This window comes from Taudactylus pleione, unplaced genomic scaffold (genome assembly GCF_031769625.1).
Source record: "Taudactylus pleione unplaced genomic scaffold, aTauple2 ptg000526l, whole genome shotgun sequence".
Classification (NCBI taxonomy): Eukaryota; Metazoa; Chordata; class Amphibia; order Anura; family Myobatrachidae; genus Taudactylus; species Taudactylus pleione.
In genome coordinates, this window is record NW_028284928.1 from 379,479 (window position 1) to 400,087 (window position 20,609).

General features: G+C 47.5%; 1 protein-coding gene across 4 annotated transcripts in view; it reads left to right on the forward strand.

Annotated features, from left to right (window-relative positions):
* Positions 1–530: 530 nt before the first annotated feature.
* Positions 531–20,609, forward strand: part of CNGB1 (cyclic nucleotide gated channel subunit beta 1) — a 189,526-nt gene continuing 169,447 nt past the window's right edge. For 2 of the 4 annotated variants that reach the window (XM_088450813.1, XM_088450814.1), the window contains exons 1-5: positions 4,209–4,322; positions 6,287–6,443; positions 10,391–10,423; positions 11,714–11,761; positions 18,877–18,930. In XM_088450813.1, the coding sequence (XP_088306939.1) occupies positions 6,328–6,443; positions 10,391–10,423; positions 11,714–11,761; positions 18,877–18,930 (251 nt within the window). In that variant the 5' untranslated portion in view covers positions 4,209–4,322; positions 6,287–6,327. Of the gene's footprint in view, positions 577–4,208; positions 4,323–6,286; positions 6,444–7,873; positions 7,918–10,390; positions 10,424–11,713; positions 11,762–18,876; positions 18,931–20,609 lie in introns of those variants that run through there. The other 2 variants (XM_088450817.1, XM_088450815.1) reach the window with 2 other exon arrangements.

A 20,609-nucleotide genomic window follows, 5' to 3' on the forward strand; every position in this document is an offset into this window, starting at 1 on the left:
ATACAATACATAAATATACATATACTGTAGATACAAAATACAATACATATACATATACTGTAGATACAATACATAAATATACATATACTGTAGATACAAAATACAATACATATACTGTAGATACAATACATAAATATACATATACAGTAGATACAAAATGCAATACATAAATATACATATACTGTAGATAGATGTTCTATATTATTCTGAGTAAAGGCCCCCATGCGACTTGTTGTTTGGGATCTGCCAGTCGGTGGGATCACGCGGTTTGGGACAGGATTGTGTTGTATCCATTCTTAGTGCTCACACTCACTTGGGCCTCGTAGAGAGAAGGACTCACACTCACATATAGTGCAGGAAGTGAGCGGGTCCCTGTGTAGTGATGTCTGCACAATGGAGGATCGGACAGATTACAGGAAATTGTGTATCTGTGTATGGAGATGAGACCTCGTCACTGGTTGCATTGTGTTTCTGCAGTCTGTATCTTACCCCCGAGCACGGAAGAAGAGACCCTGTGTGTGGAGGACTCGGAGGAACCCATCTCACAGACGGCCCCAGCGGAGCAGACGGGAGAAGGTAGGTAGCAATGTCTCACTGCAGCACAATGGATGGCAGCCTCTGATAAAGACACAATGACTTTGCTATTCACTATAATATCATGTTCTATCATATTACATAGACAATGTACACAGAACAGAGAGTCTGTGACTTAAGAGCCTGTTTCTGAATGATATACTGTATAATTAAAGGCCCTTGAGTAGTAAAACCACCATTCTATATTTGGACCTCATTTGCTAAAGTGCGGAAACTTTGAAAGCTGCAACTTTCTTCTATATATTTTGCTGAAGCTATGGGTAATGTTGACCAGACTTTTAGAATAACTTGGGCTATCTGACATACAATGTAATGCATTGGGAGCACATTTCAGGTTGGTCTTTATCCAGATTTGCAGAAAAGCTCAGTGTTTGATGTGTGGGTGAAGACAGAGATATGATTTAATATAAGTAACTGTCCCTCTGATCTTGCTGCCCTTATTGCAGATGTCCGTTTCTCTGGGTAACTGTGGTAATGGCATGAGAGTTATGGAGGAGACTGGTAGAGTGCCACCTCCGTTCTCTGCTCCAGCTCACATCAGTTTGTATCATTCTTATACCATATACCGCTAACTCTCTCACTTATAGTGAGTAAGCCTCGAGGTGACACTCATCTCCTAGTCCCTCAGTCCTCAAGTCTGACATCTGCCACAGCTCTACCATCCATCTTCCATACTCTCTTATACTCACTCCTTCATTTCTCCTAGGTCCCATGAACCCCCCCCTCCCTCAAATAATATCTTTCCTCATGACTTACTCTCAAACATCAAGGTGTCATCAGTCAGCCCCCACCTCCCAAGCTGCCACATTCTCTCAAAGCCTTTAATTATAAACACCAAGAAAGCAGTGTTCGTTTTACACCATTTATGGGGCAGTTATGTAAATGATGCCGGTATAATCTAGGGGTCATTTCTCCTGTATGATGGATGACCGGGTGTGGTGTACCCACACATTGCAGTCTCCATACTGTGTATCTCAACCCCTACTCCTGACAATCTCATCTGTTGTGAGCATGTAATTCTGTACTGATACCACTAGGACAGGATTATAAACAAGATGGTAACCCCGTGCCATGCTCCTCCCTTCCAGGGAGAGGTTCCTTCCAGGCCCCTGAAAAGATGAGCAGAGGCTTCAACAAAACAGAGAGTGAGGAAGAGGGAGGATGGTGCACACAGATTTCAGCCCAGACTGAGGGGCAACAAGTCACCAATGAATTTATGGAGACAAACCTGAAACAGGGGGCAATGGAGGAGCAGCAAATAATGTGTGATATTATTGGGCAGAGGCATCCAGATGATCCTACGGAGGGCAGTGACTGTCAGCTGGACGTGTCCAAAGACCAGCCCAGTATCCAAAATGGGAGTGAGAGGAATGTTCCAACCAAACACCGTAAGACCTGTGCGAGTGACATTGAATGGGAAACACAAGAAGAAGTGGAGGAAACACATGAAGAAGGGCAAGGGCAGAAAATTAGCACCATTCAGGCTACAGAATATGATGAGAAAGTGACGTTTCCTGCAGAAGAAGCAGAAGTTCAGTGTTTGAGAGAAAAACTAACAGGGGTGAACACAACAAAGCATTGGGATAGAGAAACACAGAGTGAATCCAAGTGTGAGATAAATACTGATCAGCTTGAAGAGGGCGGACAAAAAGGAGCTCAGTACCCCAGCAGAGAGGAACAAACACATACTTGGGTGGAGAAGAAGGAAGTAGAAAGACATCCTGAAGAGCAAAGTCAGCAAAATACAGAGAAAAAAGACGACAAGATAAAAAACCATAAAGAGTATCCATTAACCCAACAACTAACTGAGCAAATAGAAAATCAGGACACACAGTGGGTGGAACCTGAAGATACATTACATATTCAAAATAATGAAGAGATAAAAAGCCAGATAGGAGAAGGAGAAACAATCCTTCGAGCTGACCAGACTCAACATGATGTAGTTATCCAGATACAACTCAAACCAGATGAATATTCTGATAACCTGGTAGAAAAGTGGAAGGTATGTCAACAACCACCAAGCACAATGCAACATACAGCTGAGGAGCTAAATACCCCACTGGAAGGAGTTATGTTAAGTCACCTAGGTGATGTTACACACAGGCAGGTAGATACGGAGAGCACGACACAGCAACTTAAGAATCGAAACAATGACCTACATCTAGTAGATGATTCAGTTAGGAGTGTTCAAGTAGGTACTGGCCTTCAGACAGAAGACCTGACTAAGAATCAACTCCGAGAGGAGCTCCCGATCCAGGAGGACATAGCAATTCCAGAAGGCATGCAAACCCCCACAGGAGAGCGATTCCCCACACAATGCACTCATGGGCAAACACCCCCAAATGGGAACGTAATACATGATCTAAGTTCCCACTTATTGCTACAATTGGAGCTTGAAACAAATGAAGAAACTGCCGCAAATCAGAGTCAGTCTAGTGTAGAACTAGATCCACATCAAGATGGGAAGCTTCAAACCGAGGAGAGACAGACACAGACAGAAGACACAATGTGTCACACTGAAGAGCATGAACAGACCCCGTATGATGGAGAGGTGATTGTTCATACTGAGGAACGGCAAACTCAGACTTCACCACCTATGGACAGAGAGGTTCAACAAGAAGAGATGGACAGTCAATATGAGTATTCCCAAGGGACGGGCCAGATGGAGTGTGATGAACTGAATCATGAGGAACAACTTCATCAGAATGCAGGAGGAAAGGTCATTGAGCTAGAAGTACATATAGAAAGAACATGTGATGAAAAGCTGGTCCATGGTGGAGATGAAACAGAGACTTCAGAGATACAGGCACAAAATGAAGTGGAGCTGGGTCAGGATAGCCAAGGACAGAGAATTGCCCAGAGCAGTATCGTATCCTCTGACCTCAGTTATGGAACTAATGTAGAAGTGTCCTCCTTGTATGATGAGGAGCTGGGTCAGGCTAGCCAAGGACAGAGTATTTCCCAAAGCAGTATAGTGTCCTCTGACCTCAGTAATGGAACTAATGTAGAAGTGTTCTCCTTGTATGAAGAGGAGCTGGGTCAGGATAGCCAAGGACAGAGTATTGCCCAAAGCAGTATAGTGTCCTCTGACCTCAGTTATGGAACTAATGTAGAAGTGTTCTCCTTGTATGAAGAGGAGCTGGGTCAGGATAACCAAGGACAGAGAATTGCCCAGAGCAGTATAGTGTCCTCTGACCTCAGTTATGGAGCTAATGTAGAAGTGTTCTCCTTGTATGAAGAGGAGCTGGGTCAGGATAACCAAGGACAGAGAATTGCCCAGAGCAGTATAGTGTCCTCTGACCTCAGTTATGGAACTAATGTAGAAGTGCCCTCCTTGCATGAAGAGGAGCTGGGTCAGGATAGCCAAGGACAGAGAATTGCCCATAGCAGTATAGTGTCCTCTGACCTCAGTTATGGAACTAATGTAGAAGTGTCCTCCTTGCATGAAGAGGAGCTGGGTCAGGATAGCCAAGGACAGAGAATTGCCCAGAGCAGTATAGTGTCCTCTGACCTCAGTTATGGAACTAATGTAGAAGTGTCCTCCTTGCATGAAGAGGAGCTGGGTCAGGATAGCCAAGGACAGAGAATTGCCCAGAGCAGTATAGTGTCCTCTGACCTCAGTTATGGAACGGGTGTAGAAGTGTCTTCCTTGTATGACAGAACCGAGCTGGAGATCATCCCTGACACTGCTCCACCGAACACAGTAGAAGAGTTACAAGAAAGAGAAGGTATGGCAGCTATGGAGATAATAAATGATTGTTATGTAACGTATGTGTAACTGCTGTACCATCACGTGACTATTTGTTGTCTCTAAGGAGTGTTCTTAGAAATACAATGCACCTGTCTGACTGCACAACTACAGGTAACATTCAGGAATAGAGTCCCACAGAATAACTACGCAATGCCTGTACTCACAGTATATCACAGCATACATGTCTCTGTGTAGTATCATGGGACATGGAGGCGTAAGGTTTGTGCGATGGGAATTTTTGGGATCTGTAGCTCTGTAGGCTGCATTAAGCAGAGTCATATTGGATTATACTAGTGGGAATGGGAGTGGATAACATATTGGAAAAACATACAAGTGCTGTCAATGTGCCTGTACAGGAAGCCGGCACGTGCCGTTGTGATGTCATAAGATGGTAATTGCTAGTCCTGAGCCTACTTGCTATGACGGTGTATGGATTTGCATCGGTCCAGAGTTGACCCTTTTTTTTCATGGTGAGCGGTGGATGGGGCAATTATCTCCATGTGAGATACTCTGCGCCCAATCCAGGAAATGAGATTTTGTTTTGCAGTAAGAAATGTATCCTCTGTTAGGAGTGGAGATTGTACAATGTGTAAAGAGAAACCCGCTGTGACTACTTTAATGGGAATTCAGAGTCGGCAGGATTTGCATGGTGCAGACAATAAAAGGCTCACATCAAAGTCCAAACTGCTAACGCTAGAAAGTACAAACCCAAATCTCCTGCAATGTCTGGGAGGCTCCTGGATTCACAAGGAAAGGAAGTCTGCAGTTCTGTATTACACAGATTGGAAACTGCTCACCAAGTTATTGGCCCATAACAGCTGTGTGTACGTGGGGCAGGGCGTCTGTGCTCTGGTGGTCCTACACTACATAATAATAGCAACACTTTGGGTCATATATTCATGTATTTCTAACCAACTCACCATAGAGAAACCCCACTATTCTCCAATATGGCACTACAAGGATCAGCATACCCTCTAGCTACTCATCCCATACCTGCCTACACAGAATGGAAGTTGCTGAATAATAGGTGCATGTAAGGGAGGGGTGGCTGCTGGTGAGTTGGCTCTCAGTTTAGAAATACATGAATATATGACCCAAAGTGTTGCTATTATTATGTAGTGTGGGACCACCTGAGCAGTGACGCCCTGGCATGGCTGGTGGCTTATCAGATGTTTGCAAATATATTTAACTGAGCCCTCTGTATGTTATTATTATGTAGGATGTAGGTCCCTTTTGCTGGCCCATTGCAGTGTGCTGGGGGAGTTTGTATTTTTCTGTAGTTCTCCCAGACAGAAGGGATGGCCATCAAAGGGTTAACAATTAATGGTTTTCATCAGTGCTTAACATCGATGACCTGAAACCATCGACAGAGAACCATCAATGGGTAACCCTGCAGTGGTTGGTGGTTGGCAGGCCAATCAAGATAGAGGGCGTGTTGGCAGGCCAGGCCAATCAAGATAGAGGTCGTGGACCAAGCAGCACAATGGGAATGGGGCTAAACAACAGGCTAATCAGGACAGGAGGCAAGACTCAGTGGGGCACAAGGGATGGGGCTAGACTCTGTGCCCCCAGCGCCGGGTGACAAAATAAAAACATGGCTGATTCTTTGCCATTGATGGCAGAGAGAGATTGGATTTCCACCATCAATGGCAGAAGCAATGACCCTCGGTTTCTAACCATTGATGGTCACTGACTCCCTACCAGACGGTGTGAGAACTGGTCTCGAGGACATCTAAAATTCAAGGAGGGGAGAGAAATTATCTGCAGCCCTAAACAAAATAGGGACCACCCCCATGAAGGTGCAGTTCTCCAGCCCTTACAGCTTGTCTAAATAAATGTCACACAATACAGATTGTCATTTGTACACAACAAGGTGGGATTCCCTATCCCAACAGCTTCCCGACCCACCACACTTGTCTCTGATTGTCTCTCTCATTGCAGCGTTGGAGGAGCTAGAAGACAAAAGCCTCGTGACCGAGGAGATGGAGTCTCACCTGGTAGCAAGAGCTATCATGGAATCCACCACAGATGAAGATGGGACATGTCTGACTATTCCAGCCTCCTTCCCCAACCTAGAGGAACATAAAGAAAGGAAAGGGTGAGGAGTTACCTCTGTCTTCTGCTCTTATTGCTACTCTCAGAAATATATTCACCAATCAGAACTTCATATTTATTGGAGAAAAAAGACCAGATCTTATCCTACAGATGTGATTGGTGAGATTTCCCCGAGCAAGAAGTACAGGCACTCTCTGAATTAGTGACACCCATAATAAGTGACTAGGCTCTTAAGTGAGATAAGATGTGGATCTAGGATTCCTAGAGAAGCTGCAGATTATTGCACATTGGATGCCAACCATTACTCTGCAGTGCTAGTATCAGTAATGGTACTCTGCAATGCTAGGATCAGTAATGGTACTCTGCAATGCTAGGATCAGTAATGGTACTATGCAATGCTAGGATCAGTAATGGTACTATGCAATGCTAGGATCAGTAATGGTACTCTGCAATGCTAGGATCAGTAATGGTACTCTGCAATGCTAGGATCAGTAATGGTACTCTGCAATGCTAGGATCAGTAATGGTACTCTGCAGTGCTAGGATCAGTAATGGTACTCTGCAATGCTAGGATCAGTAATGGTACTATGCAATGCTAGGATCAGTAATGGTACTCTGCAGTGCTAGGATCAGTAATGGTACTCTGCAGTGCTAGGATCAGTAATGGTACTCTGCACTGCTAGGATCAGTAATGGTACTCTGCAATGCTAGGATCAGTAATGGTACTCTGCAGTGCTAGGATCAGTAATGGTACTCTGTAGTGCTAGGATCAGTAATGGTACTCTGCAGTGCTAGGATCAGTAACCCTATCCCCGCTACACTCCCTAAACCTAACTCCCCCCCCCCGTGGCTAACACTAAGGGCGACCCGGACTTACCTTGTTCGGTCTGGCGTCCTTCGGCGTTCCAGCGTTGGGATTAAGATAGGCGTCAGTAAGCGAAGTCTATCTCTAACGCTAACCCTAAACCCAACATTAATACTAACATTTTGACAATTGTGATATTTCAAATGTCATAATTCTCCATGCGAACAATTTCCAGGTGTCGACATTTATGATGTCAACATTTTATCCATGTTAATATCATAAATGCTAAAATTCTGGTGTTCACACTATTAACGTTGGTATCTGACTATATATACACATATATATATATATATATATATATATATATATGTGAGAGAAGCACTGGAGAAGTTGGGGATGGCATATATATGTATCCCAGATTCCTGTAATGTGTATTTTAAACCCCTAGGAAAAGTCTATTTTACCAAACAGATTTGAGTGTCGGCTTTTGGTAAAAGCCGGATAATGGCTCCTGGAGCTGTGGATGTGAGAGAGAAGGGAGGGCTCCATCCACAGGGCCGTTTCAGGTGTTGGGCTTTTCAGCCTGAGACCAGGATAATTAATGATTACACCTGGAAGTGGCTCATAAGAGCTGTGTAGAGTTTTGATGCAGTGTCTCACACACCCTGGGGAGAACAGACACTGTGGTTTTGTTCTGAGACACTGTGACATTGGTATGTACTATGTTTGTAGTAAGGCAGAAGGCCCTGCCACATGTAGAGAGGGAGTTACCTGTCTAGTTAGAGCCCAGACGGGCCAGGGTTTATTTTTATGTTTTCTTTGTTTGATCAGTGGTGTCACACAATAAAAACTGATGCCGACCAGCTTGCACGAATACCCACGACTAGCGCTGTATCCTGGCTGCTGTGTGTAAGGAGGCGTCCATCTACCCCAGGAGAGGGACCCCTACCCCGATCATATCACTAATATATATATATATATATATATATATATATGCGTCCTATTATACTGCGTGTGCCGGCCAACTATATTATACTGCGTGTGCCGGCCAACTATATTATACTGCGTGTGCCGGCCAACTATATTATACTGCGTGTGCCGGCCAACTATATTATACTGCGTGTGCCGGCCAACTATTATGCCCCCCAACTATATTATACTGCGTATGCCCCCCAACTATATTATACTGCGTGTGCCGGCCAACTATATTATACTGCGTATGCCCCCCAACTATATTATACTTCATGTGCTTCCCAACTATATTATACTGCGTGTGCTGCCCAACTATATTATACTGCGTATGCCCCCCAACTATATTATACTGCGTGTGCCCCCAACTATATTATACTGCGTGTGCTGCCCAACTATATTATACTGCGTGTGCTGCCCAACTATATTATACTGCGTGTGCCCCCAACTATATTATACTGCGTGTGCTGCCCAACTATATTATACTGCGTGTGCTGCCCAACTATATTATAGTACTGCATATGCCCCCCAACTATATTATACTGCGTGTGCCCCCAACTATATTATACTGCGTGTGCTGCCCAACTATATTATACTGCGTGTGCTGCCCAACTATATTATACTGCGTGTGCCCCCAACTATATTATACTGCGTGTTCTGCCCAACTATTATGCCCCCCAACTATATTATACTGCGTGTGCCCCCCAACTATATTATACTGCGTGTGCCCCCCCAACTATATTATACTGCGTGTGCCCCCCCAACTATATTATACTGCGTGTGCCCCCCCAACTATATTATACTGCGTATGCCCCCCCAACTATATTATACTGCGTATGCCCCCCCAACTATATTATACTGCGTATGCCCCCCCAACTATATTATACTGCGTATGCCCCCCCAACTATATTATACTGCGTATGCCCCCCCAACTATATTATACTGCGTATGCCCCCCCAACTATATTATACTGCGTATGCCCCCCCAACTATATTATACTGCGTGTGCCGGCCAACTATATTATACTGCGTGTGCCGGCCAACTATATTATACTGCGTGTGCCGGCCAACTATATTATACTGCGTGTGCCCCCCAACTATATTATACTGCGTATGCCGGCCAACTATATTATACTGCGTATGCCCCCCAACTATATTATACTGCGTGGGCCGGCCAACTATATTATACTGCGTATGCCCCCCACTATATTATACTGCTTGTGCTGCCCAACTATATTATACTGCGTGTTCTGCCCAACTATTATGCCCCCCAACTATATTATACTGCGTATGCCTCCCCAACTATATTATACTGCGTATGCTGCCCAACTATATTATACTGCGTGTGCCGGCCAACTATATTATACTGCGTATGCCCCCCCAACTATATTATACTGCGTGGGCCGGCCAACTATATTATACTGCGTATGCCCCCCACTATATTATACTGCTTGTGCTGCCCAACTATATTATACTGCGTGTTCTGCCCAACTATATTATACTGCGTGTTCTGCCCAACTATTATGCCCCCCAACTATATTATACTGCGTATGCCCCCCAACTATATTATACTGCGTATGCCCCCCCAACTATATTATACTGCGTATGCCCCCCCAACTATATTATACTGCGTGTGCCGGCCAACTATATTATACTGCGTATGCCCCCCCAACTATATTATACTGCGTGTGCCGGCCAACTATATTATACTGCGTGTGCCGGCCAACTATATTATACTGCGTGTGCCGGCCAACTATATTATACTGCATATACTGTCTGACAGTACTGATACGTGTACTGCGTATGCTGTCTGACAGTACTGATACGTGTACTGCGTATGCTGTCTGACAGTACTGATACGTGTACTGCGTATGCTGTCTGACAGTACTGATACGTGTACTGCGTATGCTGTCTGACATTACTGATACGTTTACTGCGTATGCTGTCTGACAGTACTGATACGTTTACTGCGTATGCTGTCTGACAGTACTGATACGTTTACTGCGTATGCTGTCTGACAGTACTGATACATGTACTGCGTATGCTGTCTGACAGTACTGATACATGTACTGCGTATGCTGTCTGACATTACTGATACATGTACTGCTACTGTAGCATTATATTAAAGTCTCTGATTACAGCATCTTCTATTCACTGTCCTTGTACATCTTTGCGCACCATGAGGTTCTAACGCAGTCACTTTGTGTTTTTACTTTAGGGTAGAAAAGGAAGTTATGGAGTCTGAGAATGAGTAAGTATTCGGATCCCTGTGCTTGTCCTGACTCCCCATGGAGCAAGACTTTGTCATTTTATGTACTGTTCCTGGAGAGAGTGTGTGACTCTGTATGTACTGTCCCCAGTGAGAGTGTGTGACTCTGTATGTACTGTCCCCAGTGAGAGTGTGTGACTCTGTATGTACTGTCCCCAGTGAGAGTGTGTGACTCTGTATGTACTGTCCCCAGTGAGAGTGTGTGACTCTGTATGTACTGTCCCCAGCGAGAGTGTGTGACTCTGTATGTACTGTCCCCAGAGAGAGAGAGAGCGTGACTCTGTATGTACTGTCCCCAGAGAGAGTGTCACTCTGTATGTACTGTCCCCAGAGAGAGAGAGTGTCACTCTGTATGTACTGTCCCCAGAGAGCGAGAGATTATGACTCTGTATGTACTGTCCCCAGTGAGGGAGTGTGACTCTGTATGTACTGTCCCCAGTGAGGGAGTGTGACTCTGTATGTACTGTCCCCAGTGAGGGAGTGTGACTCTGTATGTACTGTGCCCAGTGAGAGTGTGTGACTCTGTATGTACTGTGCCCAGTGAGAGTGTGTGACTCTGTATGTACTGTCCCCAGTGAGAGTGTGTGACTCTGTATGTACTGTCCCCAGTGAGAGAGTGTAACTCTGTATGTACTGTCCCCAGTGAGAGAGTGTGATTCTGTATGTACTGTCCCCAATGAGAGTGTGTGACTCTGTATCTTCTGTCCCCAGAGAGAGAGAATGTGACTCTGTATCTTCTGTCCCCAGAGAGAGAGAGTGTGACTCTGTATCTACTGTCCCCAGTGAGAGTGTGTGACTCTGTATCTACTGTCCCCAGTGAGAGTGTGTGACTCTGTATCTACTGTCCCCAGTGAGAGTGTGTGACTCTGTATCTACTGTCCCCAGTGAGAGTGTGTGACTCTGTGTGTACTGTCCCCAGTGAGGGAGTGTGACTCTGTATGTACTGTCCCTAGAGAGGGAGTGTGACTCTGTATGTACTGTCCCCAGAGAGAGAGTGTGACTCTGTATGTACTGTCCCTAGTGAGTGAGTGTGACTCTGTACATTTATGTGTAGTGCAAATACACAAGGTACTGTGCCCCAATCTCTCATCTCCTCTCACTGGATTCCGCGCCCCCACAGATTCCTGCCAATCCATGTCCTTAACTGTGCACAACTGCGCACAAGTAGGAGCATCTGCGCAGTTTTCACTGTTACAGATTGGAAATTATATTTTTATTGTCCGTGTAAGTCGTCAGATGTGTGGTAACTACATCCCGCTGCTGTTTCCCCAGGCGACTCTCCTGGATCCTTGAGGAAGATGAAGATGAAGATGAATCAGAGTAGGTTGCAGTAACCCCATTAGATGTATGAGACCCTCTGTTTAGCTGTATTACATGGTGTGGGGAGCAGTGGCGTAACTTCATCCCAGGTGCCCGGAGGCAAGATAAAAGTTGGTGCCCCCACCAAATTAAAATGTACCACCCCCCCAGCACCTATGCCAGCCCCAGCTGCGGCCCCCTATGCAGATCCCCCAGTAGTGGTCCCCCTGTGCAGTGCCCTCTGTAGAGGTCCCCCTATGCAGTGCCGCCTATGTAGTGCCCCCCAGTAATGGTCCCCCTATGCAGTACCTCCACTAGTGGTCCCCCTTTGCAGTGCCCCAGTAGTAAGGGCCCCTGTATTGTCCCCAGTAGTAAGCCCCCTGTAGTGCTCCCAGTAGTAAGCCCCCAGTAATGCCACTAGTAATGCCCCCTGTAGTAAGCCCCCATAATGCCCCCTGTAGTAAGCCACCAGTAATGCCCCCTGTAGAAAGCCCCCAGTAATGCCCCCAGTAGTGCCCCCAGTAATGCCCCCTGTAGTAAGCCCCTGTAATGTGCCCTGTAGAAAGCCCCCAGTAGTGCGCCCTGTAGAAAGCCCCCAGTAATGCAGCCTGTAGTAAACCCCATAACGCCCCCTGTAATGTCCCCTGTAGTGAGCCCCCAGTAATGAGCTCCCAGTAATGCCCCCCTGTAGTGAGCCCCCAATAATGCCCCCTGTAGTGAGCCCCCAATAATGCCCTCAGTAATGAGCCCCCAATAATGCCCCCTGTAGTGAGCCACCAATAATGCCCCCTGTAGTGAGCCCCCCTCGCGAGTGCGCACACATACAAAAAACAATACTTACCTGAAACCCCGCTCCAGTGCTGCTGCCTTCCGGCGCCCGCTCCTCGGAACTATGGGAGTGACGTCCACTGTTGCCAACTCTGAAATGAGAAACAAGCAACTCTTGAGTGAAAAACAAGCCCAAAACAAGCCCAACGTAATATGGTGGTACTGGTGTGGGGGTAATTTAATGAAAACCACAAACGTTATTGTTTATTTTTCATTTTATTACAATACATATAAATATTTGCAAAGCCCGGCTTTTCTCTGCTCCACGAATAGACTCCACTGTGTGAAGTAAAGCGCAAGGCACTCGGGGCCTGATTCGGCAAGGCACTCGGGGCCTGATTCGCAGAGCCGCACACAAGCAGCTTTGTAATCTCGTCCTTGCTAAAATGCAAATGCAGCAGAAGGTGCCTGAAATCTCCTTGCTGCATCTGCGATCCCAGGCTGTGACCGAGGTTGCAGTCTGGGATCACCATTGCACCCATCGATCACGATAGTTGCACCTTTGGTCAGGCTGCGGTACCTGAAGCTGGCCATGTTCTGTCATCCTGCAAGGCCAGGAAATCTGCGTCCATGGATGCAGATCCTAGCCTTACCACTCCCGGAAAACGGGGGCTACATCACGCCCAATTTCTGTCACTGCGCCTGTGCAGGAACCACCCTGGGCTTGTTTTGCTAAGGCACTTGCAACCCTTGTGGGCCAGCTAGCGACTCCCCCTGCGTTCCCCCATATGGGGTTTTCACAGCAGTCAGTGGTGTCGTCGCCCATGCAGGAGTTCCCCAGACAGTTGATGGTACCCCAGGATCTCCCGCTTTTGCCCCCTCAGGTCTCACAAGAACCTGCGTGGGTTAATTCCTTGTCCACTATTTTGCAAAACCTGTCGGACGTTTAACAGGGAGAGTCATCATTGCGGCCGCATAAGCAACCTTTGGCGTCTCAGACAGCTCAGTATAATGAGGTTGATGTGTCGTCTGATGACAGTGACATTTTTGACCTTTCTGACCAGGAGCCTCTCCATACTAAGGAGACGGAGTCTAAGTCTAAGGTCTATATACCTGGCCTTATACGTGCTGTCCGTACGGCCTTGGTTACCAAATCCAAATACGCCTTCTTTAAGGATATTAAGGGTGATGCCACTGTTTTTCTTCTTTCTGGTCAGTTAGTGGATCATTTAGAGGAGGCGTGGAAACATCCGGGTAAACGGTACCAGCCTCAAAAACGTTTGGCTTTTGCCATACCCCTTTGCGGATAATTATTTCTCTAAGTGGGAATCTCCTCCGCAAGTGGATTCTCATGTGACACGCCTAGTAAGGAGTGCTACATTGCCCATGCCCTCCATGTCCTCCTTAAAGGATGCTACAGATCGCAAGGTTGAAATATGTCTTAAGTCCATTTATTCACTTGCTGGAGGGGCGTCCAGACCGGCTATGGCAGTGTGTTGGGTGGCCAGAGCCATGGAACACTGGGCTGATAGTTTGGAGGCGTCTCTGGGCTCTGACTCTTCTGCTGAGCAGGCGGAGTTAGTTGGCAATCTCAGAGACTCAGCCACTTACATTAATGAGGCGGCCATGGCTATCGGTCTCCTCACCTCCAGAATCTCCTCTGCAGCTGTAGCCGCTCGTCGCACCTTATGGTTGCGCTCTTGAATAGCGGACGCAGATTCCAAGAAGGGCTTAGAATACTTGCCTTTTAATGGACAGGTCCTATTTGGCCCTGATCTAGACAAGATAGTGGCCACGCTGGCAGCAGCCAAGTCTGCATGTCTCCCATCGGCTACAGTCCCGTCAGGATCTGGTACTTCGTTCTTTTGTCCCTACAGGGCCTAGGGTGGGTCCAAAGTGCAGTCTTTTCCAAGACAGACCGGGCCCAAAAAGGCTACAAAGCCCAAGAAACAAGCTTGGAGTACAAGACGCCCTGCCCCTAAGTCACACGACAAGCCTTCGGCCTGACGGACCGGGCCTCCCTTTGGTGGATCCCAGAGTGGGAGGCCGCCTGCTTTGGTTCCCCCAGCATTGGTGTCTGACTACCATGGACACTTGGGTACACGAGGTGGTCTCTCGGGGGCATGCCCTCTCCTCCCGGTGCAGGCCCCCCAGCAGATTTACACCACAGGCCTTCCGTCAGATCAGAACAAAGCCCTGGAACTACAGAAAGTGTTGCACTCTATGCTCCAGGATGGAGTTATAGTGTCGGTTCCTTTCTCCTAGAGGGGCATGGGTTTCTATTCCAATCTCTTTTTGGTGCAGAAACCCAATGGGTATTAACGTCCAATCCTCAACCTCAAATCCCTCAACAAGTCATCGAGGGTGCCTCGATTCAGGATGGAGACCCTGCGTTCCATTATACTGGCGATGGATCCTGGGGATTTCATGGTGTCGCTGGACATCCAGGACGCCTACCTGCATGTCCCCATTATCTTAGCGCATCAGGAATTCCTCAGGTTTGCAGTGCTCGACAAACATTTCCAATTCCAGGCACTGCCCTTTGGTCTGGCAACAGCACCTCGTGTCTTTACCAAAGTCATGGCGGTCATGGTAGCTCACCTGCGGATGCAGGGAGTCTGCTTGTTGCCTTATCTGGACAACCTTCTGTTAGCAGGGTCTCCAGAGGTCCTCCAGCTTCATCTGCAATTGACAATCTCAGTATTGCAGACTCACGGCTGGTTAATAAACTGGAAGAAATTCACCCTGGTTCCCTCGCAGAGGATTCTCCATCTCGGGGCCTTGTTGGACTCTCAACTGAAGGGGATCTTTGTGACGGAGGAAAAGATCTCTGCGTTACAGTCAAAGATACGCAGTTGCCTTCAGAGCCGCCGAGTGTCTATTCACTCGGCAATGAGGTTACTGGGCGCCATGGTGTCACTCTTCGACATGGTGGTATATGCCCAGTTTCACTCCAGACTTCTGCAGCGGTTGATCCTCTCCAGATGGAATAGGTTGCCTCAGCGGATAAAGACTCAGACCATGGTGCATTCTCCAGAAGTTCGTCTGACTCTGGCCTGGTGGTTGCAAACGACTCACCTGAACAGGGGACGTCCCTTTTGGGTGGTGAACTGGGTCCTTTTGATGACGGACTCCAGTCTCAGAGGCTGGGGAGCAGTCACGGTTCCACACTTGTTCCAGGGCAGGTGGACCCCGGCAGAAGCAGCGCTTCCGATAAACATCTTGGAACTTCGTGCAGTATTTAATGCCCTCCAACATGCAAAACAGGTTCTACAAGGAAAACCCGTGCAGGTCCAATCGGACAACGCCACCACAGTGACTTACATAAACCGCCAAGGAGGAACAGCGCTGGCGGAGGTGTCCCGCATCCTGACTTGGGCGGCGGCCAATCTCCCTGCCATCTCAGCGGTATTCATCCCGAGAGTCCTCAACTGGGAAGCTGACTTTCTCAGCCAGCAGGACATACATCCGGGAGAATGGTCTCTTCACCAGGAGGTGTTTCAACTCCTGGTGGACAAGTGGGGCCTTCCAGAGATGGACCTCATTGCCTCCCAACACAACAACAAACTGCCTGTGTATGGGTCAAAAACAAGAGACAAGGAGGTACTTCTGGTAGACGGTCTGTCGGTCCGGTGGACCTTCCAGTTTGCGTATCTCTTCCCTCAGTTCTCCATTCTTCCTCGGGTAATCCAGAAATTCAAACAAGAAGGCGGCATGCTGCTGTTGATAGCTCCAGAGTGGCCCAGACGTCACTGGTTCTCAGACCTTCGGGGTCTCTGTAGACGCTCCAATGAGGTTGCCTCTACATCTGGACCTGTTGTCACAGGGTCCTTGTCTTTATCCGGACCTGAGTCGTCTGTCTTTGACGGCGTGGCTATTGAGACAGTCCTCTTAAGGTCCAGAGGTTTTTCCAGCTCTGTAGTTAACACCATGCTAAGAGCTCGGAAGCCTACGTCAGCAAGAATTTACCATCGACTATGGCATACTTTCTTTGAGTTGTGTCGCCCTAGAGGCTATGATCCTCAGGTGTTCTGGATATCCAGAGTGTTGGCTTTCCTACAGGCGGGCTTAGATCACAGTCTTCACCTTGCTTCTCTGAAGGTGCAGGTTTCTGCCCTGTCAGTGTGGCTTCAGCGTAGGATTGCTACTCTTCCTGATGTCCGCACCTTTATGCAGGGTGTACTTCATATTCAGCCTCCCTTTGTTCCACCTGTGGCCTCTTTGGATCTGGCTGTGGTCCAGAGGGCTCTCCAAGGACCGCCATTTGAACCACTGGACTCAGTGGATTTGTAATGGCTTACAGCTAAGACTGTATTCCTTCTGGCCATTGCTTCGGCCAGGCGCGTCTCAGAATTGGGGGCTCTCTCATGTCGGCCTCCCTTTCTCATTTTTCATAAGGACAGGGCGGTGCTTCGCACCCGCCCTAGTTTCCTCCCGAAGGTGGTATCTAGTTTCCACATCAACGAGGAAATTATAGTGCCGACCTTTAATTCACCAGACCTCTCGGTTGGTGAGGCCACCTTGGATGTGGTACGGGCTCTAAGGATTTATGTTGACCGCACCGATTCTTTTAAGAAGTCGGACTCTTTGTTTGTCCTCTATGGCTTTCGTAAGAAGGGTTGGCCTGCCGCTAAGCAAACTTTGGCAGGATGGATTCACATGGCGATTTCTGAGGCTTATATTCATGAAGGCCTTCCTGTTCCATTCTCTGTTAGGGCTCATTCCACTAGGTCTGTGGGTCCTTCGTGGGCAGCTCGACGTGGTGCCTCAGCTGTTCAGCTGTGTAAGGCTGCCACGTGGTCTTCTGTCCATACTTTTGTGAGGTATTATGCATTTGACACCTTCGCCTCTCAGGATGCTTCCCTCGGGTGGCGGATTCTCCTTTCAGCACAGGAGCGGCCCCACCCTTAAAAGATACTGCTTTGGGACATTACCAAGGTATCCTGTGGAACCCTATGAACTTCGTAGACATAGAGGAGACAGAGTGAAAAGTGATAAGGTACCAGCCAATCAGCTCCCAACTGTCATTTTTCAAACCCAGCCTGTGAGATGACAGTTGGGAGCTGATTGGCTGGCACCTTATCACTTTTCACTCTGTCTCCTAACACTGCTTAGTAAATAGACCCCAAAGGCACCAAGACATACATTCACCGTACAGACCATAATCGATAAGCAGGGATAAAGTCTGGGTTTGTCCTTGGAATTTAAGGATTGCTGGGAACTATTGGTGCGTACACACGTTCAGATCAGACAATGATAAAGATATCGAACATCCAGCACAGCACCAACCCCCAAACGTCTATAATTACCCGCGTACTACCGGGTCCCTATAGTAACCTGGTCGATATCCACCAGGTTGGACTGCATGCACGGGCGTTGACATTATCGATATCGACCATCCGTACCCACGCATCGTCCGTTGTTTGGGGGTTGGAAGGGGCCAAAAAATGGTCGATATGAACAATATAATGATAAACGATATAGTTATCATTCCTATCGTCCTACAAAGTCTGACCGTGTGTATGCACCATATGATTCGCTATGATCTAGGACCTTGGTGGCTAACCTTGACACTCCAGATGTTGTGGAACTACATATCCCAGCATGCACTGCTACCATTTTGCTATTAGGGCATGCTAAAACTCTGGCAAGGCATGCTGGGATATGTAGTTCCACAACATCTGGAGTGTCAAGGTTAGCCACCACTGATCTAGGAAGGAGGGCAATAATTCAGCATAAAATAATATATAACTGGCTGCCGGGCGGTAACCCTGAGTCTCAGCAGCCAATCAGATACTGGCTCTAAGTCTGCAGACCAGGGAATGCTGGCATCTGATTGGTTGCTGTGGGTTACAGCTCCTCTGTGCTGCGTGCGTCCTGAGATGGAGAACAGTTGGGTGAGCCTCAGGTTATTATGTAAAAGCTCTATCTGACGACACAGGAGGAGGTGATGACGTCTCCCAATAATAATGGTAATATATGGAATAAACCCTCTGTCTCCCAATAATAATGGTAATATATGGAATATACCCTCTGTCTCCCAATAATAATGGTAATATATGGAATATACCCTCTGTCTCCCAATAATACTGGTAATATATGGAATATACCCTCTGTCTCCCAATAATAATGGTAATATATGGAATAAACCCTCTGTCTCCCAATAATAATGGTAATATATGGAATAAACCCTCTGTCTCCCAATAATAATGGTAATATATGGAATATACCCTCTGTCTCCCAATAATACTGGTAATATATGGAATATACCCTCTGTCTCCCAATAATAATGGTAATATATGGAATAAACCCTCTGTCTCCCAATAATAATGGTAATATATGGAATATACCCTCTGTCTCCCTATCAGGCTGCAGATGTCCTGTTACTACAGCGAGAGTGAGGAGGAAACCAAAATCACACAGTAAGTCCCATCATCTCCTGACGTTCAGGTCCCTGGTAATGGTCGCTTAGCAACCCTCGCTCTTCCCTAGCAACCGCTCAGCTTTCCTTAGTGACAGTCCCTGTGCGAGAGGATCATGTTACCTGGAGAAGCTGATTAACATTAATCCAATGCCGGCAATCACTCAGCTATAACTCTCATTAGCTCAGATGGAGATGAGAGGTCCGGGGGGCCCCAGAGGAGACCATGTGCTGTGCAGCCCCCTCTAAGCCAAGTAGGTGCCATGATGCCACTATGGGGGCTGTAATGTGTTCAGGGATTGTCGTCCTAACTCTGTATGAGTTTTATTTATATATATATATCTATTAGTGTGAGAGACTGACTGCATGTGAGCAATGTGCAGCTTATTACACAGGATCGCTCCATCCCCTGTATGTACAGTAATGGTGTATGTCACATAGCAACGTGCCCCTATGCTGGAGGGAAGAGGGGCAGTTACTGTGTATGTCACATGGCAACGTGCCCCTATGCTGGAGGGAAGAGGGGCAGTTACTGTGTATGTCACATGGCAACGTGCCCCTATGCTGGAGGGAAGAGGGGCAGTTACTGTGTATGTCACATGGCAACGTGCCTCTATGCTGGAGGGAAGAGGGGCAGTTACTGTGTATGTCACATGGCAACGTGCCTCTATGCTGGAGGGAAGAGGGGCAGTTACTGTGTATGTCACATGGTAACGTGCCCCTGTGCTGGAGGGAAGAGGGGCAGTTACTGTGTATGTCACATGGTAACGTGCCCCTGTGCTGGAGGGAAGAGGGGCAGTTACTGTGTATGTCACATGGTAACATGCCCCTATGCTGGATGGAAGAGGGGCAGTTACTGTGTGTATGTCACATGGTAACATGCCCCTATGCTGGATGGAAGAGGGGCAGTTACTGTGTATGTCACATGGCAACATGCCCCTATGCTGGAGGGAAGAGGGGCAGTTACTGTGTATGTCACATGGTAACGTGCCCCTGTGCTGGAGGGAAGAGGGGCAGTTACTGTGTATGTCACATGGCAACGTGTCCCTGTGCTGGATGGAAGAGGGGCAGTTACTGTGTATGTCACATGGCAACGTGTCCCTGTGCTGGATGGAAGAGGGGCAGTTACTGTGTATGTCACATGGTAACGTGCCCCTATGTTGGAAGAAAGAGGGGCAGTTACTGTGTATGTCACATGGTAACGTGCCCCTATGCTGGAGGGAAGAGGGGCAGTTACTGTGTATGTCACATGGCAACGTGCCCCTATGCTGGATGGAAGAGGGGCAGTTACTGTGTGTATGTCACATGGCAACGTGCCCCTATGCTGGATGGAAGAGGGGCAGTTACTGTGTGTATGTCACATGGCAACGTGCCCCTATGCTGGATGGAAGAGGGGCAGTTACTGTGTGTATGTCACATGGTAACGTGCCCCTATGCTGGATGGAAGAGGGGCAGTTACTGTGTATGTCACATGGCAACGTGCCACTTTGCTGGCGGGAAGAGGGGCAGTTACTGTGTATGTCACATGGTAACGTGCCACTATGTTGGAGGAAAGAGGGGCAGTTACTGTGTATGTCACATGGTAACGTGCCCCTATGCTGGATGGAAGAGGGGCAGTTACTGTGTATGTCACATGGCAACGTGCCCCTGTGCTGTAGGGAAGAGGGGCAGTTACTGTGT